The following is an 11,198-nucleotide window of genomic DNA, read 5'->3' as shown; positions in this document are numbered from 1 at the left end:
CCATTTCAGGATGCCTCCCCCTCCCTCCCTCCCCAGTTGGATTCTGTTTGAAGCAATGTCGCACCTTCCGGGAGGGGGGAGTACTGTCAAGATCTTAGTCACCATGCCTGTCACCTTCTGCACTACATCTCCTAGAATCCTTCCTAGTCCACCATCTGCACACGTTCCACAATCATCACCATCTGTCTTCAATCACCTCATCAGCCCAGCACCAGATATAAGGACACTCCACATACACTGTCTGGTCTCGTTGATTGCTAAGACTGCTATCACTTGGATCAAGACTTACCTGATGCATTCACCATCATTGCTGCCTGTTGCTTTCACTTTGCCAACTTTGTCTATTTGTCAATAAAGAGTTTGTTTCTACGCACCCATCTCTCCAGCCTGTGATTCCCTGACAGGCCATAATATGAAAATTATTAGCTTATCAATTTAATTCATTTTTAAAAAAAAAAATCTTTTGCATTAAAAGAGCTCAAAATGTCCTCCCCAGTTCAAAAAGTACATTTATATGGCATTATAAGAACGCCATACATTTATTGAACCAAAAGCCAAAAATAACTCGTTTGAGTTCATGCATTATTGTGACGTCATCCAGTTGCATCAAAACATGACCACCATACATTTACATATGACGCCTGTTGGGTGATGAGAAACCATTAATCAGAATAATGATGTAATGAATAGGAAGCAGGACAGATGTTTTTATTCCTAAACACTAGAAAAACTAAAATGAGCCTTGAGCTTTTCCTGCTGATCTTTACATTCCTCCAAATGATCGGAAAGTTTGTAACAGGAGCCCAATCAGATACATTTTCAGATTTATGAATATGTCAGTATAGCAAATGTATGTGAAGTATTTAATCAGACTATATTTGACCGAATATTGGTGGAACTCTTGCATTCTTTCCTTTTACCTGATAATGTTGAAAGCTAAAGTGATTGTAACTTTTGTTATCTAAACATTCAGGTTAAATCCTATGTTTTCCTATCAGTTCTAAGAAAGACTTTTACCTTTAAAAAAAGAAGAGGTTAAAGAATAACAACTTTAATAACTTAATAATCAACTTTAATGTGGTTAGATTAATTATATTGAAGTCATATAAGTAATTAAATTATTCACATCATCCTTCAACTGCTTTTTGTTTTGATTATTATGTTATTGAATTATAGCTCAATTTGCATGCAAAAGGGAGTGTTTTTTATGCAAAAAAAGGCTAAAATGATTTGATTTGTTTATAATTTCAAACCCATTCTGGCTAATGCTTCCAAAATGATCACAAGTCTCTCTCGTAATTTCTACAAAAAGTTACATCAGCAATTTTTGCAAAGCAACATCAAAAACATCACAGAAAACAAATGAGTAGGTTTGCATAAAAGGCATAAAAACACATGTACATTATCAAAAAAATGTGAAGTTAGTGACTATGGACTGAATTTCCAGTTTACCTCCTGCATTTGAAATAAGTACAGCAACTTTTCTTTCTTGTCAATAAACCCTGAGTCGCTATATTTAGAAACAGGCAAGAAAACAGATGCAATGTTCTCATCCCTTAAACTCCCTCATCAGTGTTTTATAAGGTTGTGAGAACCAAAGCAGCAGGTTTGTCTGAGACCTGACCCCATTAGCTCCTCGACTCCAGTCATCATCAACATAATATTATATAAAGGGGGGGAACTTACTATGAGAAACTCTACTTCAAGCAGCAAGATGAAGGGGTTACTGGTTCTAACTGCTCTTTTTGTGGTCGTGTTTGGCAAAGTGACTTTTGAGGGGTGAGTTCACAGATCTTGTGTCTCTAAATATCCATTACTTCATGCTTTCAAATTCTTGGTTAATAAACAAACATGTTTTAGCATATTGACAGCTGACAGCTGAAAAACAGAGAAACAAACTGTGACTTCCATGTGCCATTTTTTGCAAAATAGGCCCATACTCATTCTGAATACTGAAGCTAAAGAAACTGTATTAATGTTTCTACAGAGACCAAGTTCTTCGGATCACTGCAAAAGATGCAGAGCAGATCTCTCTCCTGGACGAACTCAATGAACCGATGCTCGGGGTAAGTGTTTGTGAAGCTCATAGATCTTTTCATCGTTTCAGATTTGTTGGGATAAAAGTGACATTTGAACAGTTCTTACATTTGTAACTGTGATCAGCATTATTTGAAAAAAACAAAAAACAGCTAAATGATAGTTTAAGTTTGTGTGTGTATATATATATATATATATATATATATATATATATATATATATATATATACCCCATTAGCTCTCTCTCTCTCTCTCTCTCTCTCTCTATATATATATATATATATATATACAGTACAGTCCAAAAGTTTGGAACCACTAAGATTTTTAATGTTTTTAAAAGAAGTTTCGTCTGCTCACCAAGGCTACATTTATTTAATTAAAAATACAGTAAAAAAACAGTAATATTGTGAAATATTATTACAATTTAAAATAACTGTGTACTATTTAAATATATTTGACAAAGTAATTTATTCCTGTGATGCAAAGCTGAATTTTCAGCATCGTTACTCCAGTCTTCAGTGTCACATGATCCTTCAGAAATCATTCTAATATGCTGATTTGCTGCTCAATAAACATTTATGATTATTTTCAATGTTGAAAACAGTTGTGTACTTTTTTTTTCAGGATTCCTTGATGAATAGAAAGTTCAAAAGAACAGCATTTATCTGAAATACAAAGCTTCTGTAGCATTATACACTACCGTTCAAAAGTTTGGGGTCAGTAAGAATTTTTATTTTTATTTTTTGGAAAAGAAATTAAAGAAATGAATACTTTTATTCAGCAAGGATGCATTAAATCAATCAAAAGTGGCAGTAAAGACATTTATAATGTTACAAAAGATTAGATTTCAGATAAACACTGTTCTTTTGAACTTTCTATTCATCAAATAATCCTGAAAAAAAATATTGTACACAAATATTTTGTACAATTGTACACATTAAATGTTTATTGAGCAGCAGATCAGCATATTAGAATGATTTCTGAAGGATCATGTGACACTGAAGACTGGAGTAATGATGCTGAAAATTCAGCTTTGCATCACAGGAATAAATTACTTTGTGAAATATATTCAAATAGAAAACAGTTATTTTAAATTGTAATAATATTTCACAATATTACTGTTTTTACTGTATTTTTAATTAAATAAATGTAGCCTTGGTGAGCAGACAAAACTTCTTTTAAAAACATTAAAAATCTTAGTGGTTCCAAACTTTTGGACTACTGTTATATATATATATATATAATACATTTTTTTTTTTTTTTTACATCAAATTGACGTCAGTTTTTTGACGTAAATTTTTTGACATCAAATTGACGCCCACACACTGATGTCCAATTGATGTTGAAAAAAAAACATAAAATTGACATCAATAATTTGATGTCCACACACTGATGTCCAACTGATGTTGGAAAAAAATATCAAATTGACGTCAAAAATGCAAATCAAACTTTCGACCACCAAAATAATGACACAAAAGCAATGCAATGAAAGAAAAATACAAAGTTCTGTCATGAAACTCTAAATGGGCAGGCTAATAGGTCCTTAACTCAACTGCTCGTAATCACATCATTATCTATAGGACACAGATGATTGGTTCCTGCTGTATTAGTAGCCAAGTCTTCAAATATATGAGTAGCATTTGCCTTAGCAGTGCAGCACGCTTTTAGAAACCCTCCACCTGTATAGATCTGCTACGTGTAATTCATGTACACTATATTGTACACCAGCAGTATTATATATAGGTTAATATTATACTCATATTATAATGTAATATAAAGTATTATCCTATATTTTCCTCTGTGTTCAGGTGGACTTCTGGATGGAGCCCGTTCATGAGTCCCTGCCTGTGGATGTTCATGTCCCCTTTCACAGCCTCCAGGCTGTCAGGGCATTCCTGGCGTACAATCAGATCCAGTACAATGTCATGATTGAGAATGTCCAGGTGGGACTATTTTAAAACTGTGGTAACAAACAAACAAACAAACAAACAAAAAAACATGAAAAAATTAAACGTTTGGTCATATTTACTTAACATAACACTAAATAATTATTTATGGAGATGAAAATCCTTACTTATTTGCTGTATTTCTGTCACATAAGGATCTGGTGGATAAGGAGCAACTGCAGATGTTGAAATATCGCACCTTTCCAAGAAGTACAGATGATTTTGTCTACACCACCTATCATGACCTGAACTCTGTGAGTGGTGTAACTTTAATTCAATAGCATTACACGACACTGAAATTTCATCAGCCTTTTCAAAGAAACTATAATGTTTTTCTGTACTTTAAAATTGTTTGTTTTAAATATGTTTATGACTTCATGCAGTTAATATTTTATAAACCTACAGAACCTAATTTTACATACAACCATGCATTTGATCTTCACCATACTGTTTGCAGATTTACTCTTTCATGGACATGCTTGTGGCAGAAAACAGTAATCTGGTCAGCAAAATTGTGATTGGTCAGAGCTATGAGAGCCGCCCCTTGAACGTCCTGAAGGTAGGTCATGATTCAATAACAGTTGTATGATATTCTTTATACTTATTTTACTATTAGGAAACTTTAATGTTAGACATTACATATGGCAGGATTTAATAGAGATGGAAATTGATTTGGGACTAATCTGGCATATTATGCAAATTGGGTTTAGTAATTAGTGTCCCAAAATCATAGTGTACTAATAATAATACTTTGGAAAATATCAAATCTCAAGTGCATGAAGTATGCGTTGCTCATTTATCAGCGAATATTGTACACAAGCTATGATTATGCTACGATTCCAGTAAAGTAATAATGATTTTTAGGCTAATAATTTTAGCTAGACGCTAATAAGGTGGTATCAAGATGCAATTTTATTTCACTACCATACCACTTGCAGAAAAAAGCATGCTTTACAATTTCCAAATTTGGTGTATAATGTACATTTTTATTAAAGACTTGGGATGCATGCAGCCTAAAGGCCCGTGCACACCAAGGATGATAACTATAAAGATAACGCTAAAGATATAGGGACGGTTTCCCGGACAGAGATTAAGCCTAGTCCTAGAATAAAATTGCCCTTTAAACCAGATTAACAGAAATCTGCTTTCTCTGTCATGGTTTAAAATGGTCCTAGACTTAGTATAGTCCAGAGTTTAATAAGCTGATTTCCTGGAGGAAGACTAGAGCTACTCCAGGACTAAATTGAGGTTTAAATTAAACCTACCAAGAGGCAGGTTTAACTTCAGATTAACGCTGTGTTTCAAAGAAGACACATGTATTTCTTATATATATATAGCAATATAGCAATATATATTTATTTATTTTTTTGTGCTGTTCACTTTATTAAAACAATTTACTTTGATTTAACACCATTGTTTCTGGTTCAAATGTGATTGCTTCATGTTAAATTGACTTGAAATGGTTAAACTCACTTGATGTTTTCATTTTGAAATAACATGTTTCAGTCAAGTAACCCAATCAAACAGGACTTTCACTTCCCATCATGCTTTGCACCGGGCTGAAGTGGGAGAATATGAGAGACTTCTTACTGTTTAATGTTCTATTATGTAAAAGTTTGTTATGTTAGTGTTTTTTGAAAATTACTATTGTGGTGAAGTGTTGAGCTTGTGCTTGGGTTGAGGACTGCTAACAAGATTTGCCTTTTTTATATAATGAAGCAACCACTATGATAGTGCTTTGGATCAAACCAGTGTAATTTCTAGACTTCCAACACCGATTATCACATGTGTAAATAGTTATATTTAGTTTGTTACTATGTAAAGGACAAAACAAAAGCATTAATAATCATATGAAATTTAAAAAGAATTCATTACAAACAGATTTCAAGGCATTTCTCTTTTTTTCACAGCTGAGGTATTTTGCTTGCTTTAAAATAAATGTCTCTTGTTTAGTTAAGTTTTTATATTGGAGTCTTTTTTGCTGCCATTATTTTCCTTGGATTTGCTTCTGAGTTCCATGCAATTTTAAGCTTTTCTTGGTTAATTCCATGTTTTACAGTTTCTCTCATGCTAATTCAGATTAGCACAGTTGGTTTTAAATTAATCTGGTTTATTTTAAAATCAGGACTCCATAGTCCAGGTTTTAGTAATCTGTACTTAAAGGCGCTCTAAGCGATTTGACGCGTTTTTAGGCCCAATTTTTTTTTTTTGTCACATACAGCAAACATCTCCTCACTATACGCTAGCTGCCTGTCCCCTGAACACACTGTAAAAAAAAAAATGCGGTCTCTGTAGTCGCCACAAGCTCAGAAAACTGCAATAAAAACAAACTGGTGCAGCCTGGACCACTTAACATAATAAACATGCTCCAGCCAATAACCGACAAGCAGCGTCAATACGCAAGCTACTTACATTTTAAATGCGCGTTCATGACTGTTTCAGGAAGCACGGAGGGGAGGGCCAGGAGGAGTAGGAGGGGGGGTCTAGCTAGCCTTTGTTTTGTTTGACAACACTTCGAACGTCAACAGGAAGTTACTCCGCTCAGAATCGCTTAGAGCGCCTTTAATCTGTGTTTCAGAAAGCCTTTTTTTAAACCACGATTAACTATTCTGGTTTAAGGCCTATCCTGGCTTAATTTAAACCCTGTCCGGGAAACCGCCCCATAGTTCTAAAAATTGTACTCAATATTAAAGAATAGCAGAGTTCAAACCACAGCTATAACAATAACAGCACAGGGAAACAATATCATTGGAATCACTTTGAAAGATTTTATCAAGGATCTTTGCCCCGCGGTAGACAGTTTCGCTGAGTGCTTTACTGCAGCACAGAAGTGGATCCTCAGCCTCAGAAGCTGTTCTGATACCTTCAGATATCAAGATAGCGCCCCATCCCAGACTGCGTTGAGATTCGTGTTCGAGGGGGTGGCTTACCAACATACTGTCCTTCCATTTGGACAGTCTCTGGCACTGCACACTTTCATGAAGTGCATGGATGCAGCCCTCTCCCCTCTGAGAGAGAAAGGAGTGTGCATCTTGAATTACCTTGATGACTGGCTTGTTCTAGCCTAGTTGGTGGCTGAGTTTAATACACACAGATCCTTGCTCCTTAGCCATTTGGAATGCCTGAGACTCAGGATCAACTTAGCCAAGAGCTCACCGTCTTCCAGCCAGTGAATTGCTTTCCTGGGAGCAGTTATCAACTCTGCCCAAATGAGGGTCAGGCTCACGCCAAAGCATGCTCTGACAATTCAGTGGATGACAGCATGATTCAAAGTAGGGGTTTCCCCCCCTCTCAGAACCTTTCAGAGGATACTAGTCGGCCTCCGCATCATCAGTAATTTTACTGGGCCTGCTACACATGCAGCGCCTGCACTACTGGCTGAAACCCCAGGTTCCAGCCCATACTTGCTGCTTAGGTCGCCTTTGCATCAAAGTGGACCATGGTTGCATCATAGCCCTGGCCCCTTGGAAGAACCCCAGTCAGTGCCAGATCAGCATGGACATGGGGATTGTCTCCAGGAGGAAGATGGTCAAGACAGATGCTTCCAACATGGGTTGGGGAGCTCTGTGCTGGGGCAGGTTGACTTCCGGCTCCTGGTTGAGCACGGAAAAGTGGCTACATATCAACTGCCTGGAAATGCTGGCGTTTTTTTCTGGCCCTCAAAACCTTCCTACCAGAACTGATAAGGCACCATGTTCGGACAACATGGCGGTGGTGTCTTACATAAGGCCTCTGTACAAACTAGTGAGACGCCTCCTCTTATGGGTACAGTGCAACCTGCGCTCACTGAGAGCAGTGCACGTGCCAGGGAAACTGAACCAGGGAGCAGACATGCTGTCCCAGGGCAATGTGTCCCCAGAGGAATGGATGCTCCATCCCCAGATGGTTAAAAGAATCTGGAGTATCTTCTGGAAGGCAGAGGTCGAACTCTTTGCCTCAGAAGACAACTTTCACTGCCAAATATTCTTCCTGAAGGACAGGGACACACTAGGCTACATATGGCCCATCCCCTCCTTTACGCTTTTCCCCCATCACGCTGCTCCTTCATGTCATCAAACGACTCGAGGAGGACAGATGCACAGTCCTTCTAGTGGACTCTCTTTGGCAGAACCAAACATGGTTCCCCGATCTGATGCAGCTGCTAGCAGCAGCTCCATGGCCAATTCCCCTGAGGAAGGACCTCCTTTCCCAGGCGAAGGGAAAGATCTGGCACCTCCAACCCAAGTTGTGGGACCTCTATGTATGGCCCCTTGACAGGAACTCACGGACCTTCCAGCGAGAGTCCTAAACACTATTGGCTATGTGCCAAAGGTGCTCCCAACTCCATTCAGAGCACAGGTCATTATACTGGCAGCTCTTTGTGTGCTTCGGAGGCCGCACCAAAGGGCTCCCGGTCACAAAGCAGAGATTATCCCACAGGATAGTGGATACCATTGCATTGGCTTACACTTCGATGGCTCTACAGTGCCCCATCGGTGTAAGAGCACACTCCACCAGAGGAATGGCCTCTTACTGGGCATGGTCCAGTGGTGTATCCATTGGTGACATCAGTGTGGTGACCTGTCCACGCCGTCTACCTTTGCCAGGTTTTACAACTTGGACATTCCTACACTACAAGCATGAGTCCTCTCTGTTTAGTTGGGCTTTGACCTATGAATGAGCTCAACCCACTAGTACCTTCCCTTGTCAAGCAATCTCCTCGCCCTTACTTAGCCCTACTGCCCTGAGGCCCTCATCTCAAAGTGTCTTAGGCTGGGGCCTTAGAACGTTTGTCGTTGTGTTATCATAGCATGGCGTGATTGGACTGTGTTCACATAGTGTCTAGCGATGCAATACGAATGAACAGTTTGAAAGGGAATGCAATCGGTTACTAACGTAACCTGAGATTACAGGAACAAGTATTGCATAGCTGGCCATGCTATTATGGTACTCGACTAGGCCTTAGTTGCTTCAGTCGAGTTAATCTGAATCCTATGGCGATAGGAGTCTGTTATACATGGATGCTCCACCCATTCTGGCGGGCTGCAGCGCTCCCGTTATCTCGGGGAACCAAGGTTACGTTATCGTTATAGTTATCATTCTTGGTGTGAACGGACCTTAAGTAATATGTCAGGATAAATTAATATTTCTATTTTTTCATTATGACTAATACCCTGTCACTCAGTTCAGCACTGGAGCGAACCGTCCAGGTATCTGGATTGACACTGGCATCCACTCCAGAGAATGGATCACTCAGGCCAGCGGAATCTGGTTTGCCAAGAAGGTCATTTGAAATTCTGAAATACAATCTACTACAGCATAATTGAATGAAAGATTTATACCAGTGTATTTTTTGTTGAGTAGATTGTGACCGACTACGGACGGGACCCCATCCTCACCGACATCCTTAACAACTATGATATCTTCTTGGAGATCGTCACCAACCCTGATGGTTATGCCTACACCCACAGCAATGTGAGTTTGATGCCTGGAAGACATTACATGCACATTCGGTTAAACAGAACAAATATTTTAATGAAATTTGCCTTCTTTCTTGTGGAATCCAATTGGTTTGTGGGTTGGTTAAGGACCGCATGTGGCGTAAAACCAGAAAGCCGAACCCTGGATCCAGCTGTGTTGGAGTTGATCCCAACAGAAACTGGGAAACTGGCTTTGGTGGTGAGATGTAGCATTAAGTTTGGGATATTGGAGTTCCGATTGTTTTACATATTCAGATGATATGTAATCTTTGTGCCATTTTTCATCAACAGGTCCTGGTGCAAGCACCAACCCATGCTCTCAGACCTACCATGGACCCAGTGCTCATTCTGAGTCAGAGGTCAAGGCCATTGTGGACTTTGTGAAATCTCACGGCAACCTCAAGGCCTTTTTGTCCATCCACAGCTATTCTCAGATGCTCTTGTATCCATATGGATTCACAGCGACTCCTGCCCAAGACCAGGCTGAACTGGTATGCTGCAGAAACATGCTAATTTTGATGATTTTAACATATTGAATACAAATAAAATCTGTATTGTCCCTTCAGCATGAACTCGCCAGAACGGCCATCACTGAACTGAAGTCTTTGTATAACACTGCATATACATTTGGCAGCATCATTACTACCATCTGTAAGTACATTTACAGTGAATCTAAAGCTCTTAACTTGTCAATATCATAATGACTATTAATCTCATTGCCAACAATTTCTTTGCTCTCAGACCAAGCTGATGGAGTCACTGTTGACTGGACTTATGAACAGGGCATCAAGTACTCCTACACCTTTGAGCTGAGAGACACTGGTCGCTATGGTTTCCTCCTGCCTGCTGATCAGATCCTCCCCACTGCTGAGGAGACCTGGCTGGCCCTGATGGCCATCATGGAGCACACCAAGAATAACCCATATTAAACATTCTACAATATTTTTGTGATAAGTCAAAGTGCATAAGTATGTAAGTGTAAAATGCACAAGGGATAATGTACAGTCAGTTGGTCATTATGGCAAAAAGGGGTTTATTTTGCAATAATGACTGACAGATTATAGATTATCCATCTTATTACATTGCTTCTTGACAAATATATAATGCAATGGACATGAAATATTGATTTGAGTTGAAAGTGTTTCATAATCTTACCTTTATTTTCTCTTGAAACTTCCACTAAGAAAAAATAGTCCATTACAATTTAAAAGCAAGAAGACAAGCAAGAAGCAAGCTAGAAGACAAACACCACAACATTACAGTAATGTTAATATTAAATGTCCTCACAGTCTGGTGTCTTTTTCACTACAGTCACTGCATGATGAAATTAGCGCTGGTGGGTTATGAGCGTTTTATTTACAGCTTTGCCAGGGACGACAACGAACATTAAGAAATACTAGGGAATTACATTTTCACTAGTAAAAACGTGAATTCTTGATGTCAACAATGACATCACTTGCAGAAATCAAATTCTTGGTATCAAATATTAAATTTTAACAAATAAAAACTATTATTCTTGATATGCGAAACTGCATTTTCACTAAATATCACAATAAGCTGCCATTCAAATTCAATTATACCAATGATTTCTTACTAGTTGAAATGGCAGTTTCATAATTTTTTTACTAGTTTAAAAAAAATAAATAAAAAAGTTTCACAATCCAACCACAAGAACTACTTGGTTCTGCATGAATCACACAAATCACAAAGTAATCGCCTTTTGGTGAATTGGTTGCCATTTTGAAGCCAAAATATG

The 11,198-nt window shown here is 38.2% G+C and overlaps 1 protein-coding gene across 1 annotated transcript; it reads left to right on the top strand.

Annotated features, from left to right (window-relative positions):
• Positions 1-1,658: 1,658 nt before the first annotated feature.
• cpa1 (carboxypeptidase A1 (pancreatic)) lies at positions 1,659-10,566 on the top strand. The gene is made up of 11 exons (XM_048157779.1): positions 1,659-1,779; positions 1,988-2,066; positions 3,846-3,980; positions 4,139-4,237; positions 4,441-4,542; positions 9,148-9,246; positions 9,327-9,437; positions 9,551-9,641; positions 9,734-9,933; positions 10,009-10,093; positions 10,184-10,566. Exons 1-11 carry the CDS (start codon positions 1,688-1,690, stop codon positions 10,369-10,371), a joined length of 1,281 nt encoding a protein of 426 aa, XP_048013736.1. The 5' UTR covers positions 1,659-1,687; the 3' UTR covers positions 10,372-10,566.
• The last annotated feature ends 632 nt before the right edge of the window (positions 10,567-11,198 follow it).

This window comes from Megalobrama amblycephala, linkage group LG15 (genome assembly GCF_018812025.1).
Source record: "Megalobrama amblycephala isolate DHTTF-2021 linkage group LG15, ASM1881202v1, whole genome shotgun sequence".
Lineage (NCBI taxonomy): Eukaryota > Metazoa > Chordata > Actinopteri > Cypriniformes > Xenocyprididae > Megalobrama > Megalobrama amblycephala.
The sequence above is the reverse complement of the archived record's forward strand: the minus strand, read 5'-3'. Positions and strand labels throughout refer to the sequence as shown.

Excerpts from the sequence above, each read along its gene's own strand:
- cpa1 (XM_048157779.1), top strand. The coding sequence starts at position 1,688 with ATGAGAAACTCTACTTCAAGCAGCAAGATGAAGGGGTTACTGGTTCTA. Across the intron at positions 9,438-9,550 it reads ATGCCTACACCCACAGCAAT|GACCGCATGTGGCGTAAAAC; the intron begins GTGAGTTTGATG and ends GGGTTGGTTAAG. Across the intron at positions 10,094-10,183 it reads CAGCATCATTACTACCATCT|ACCAAGCTGATGGAGTCACT; the intron begins GTAAGTACATTT and ends CTTTGCTCTCAG.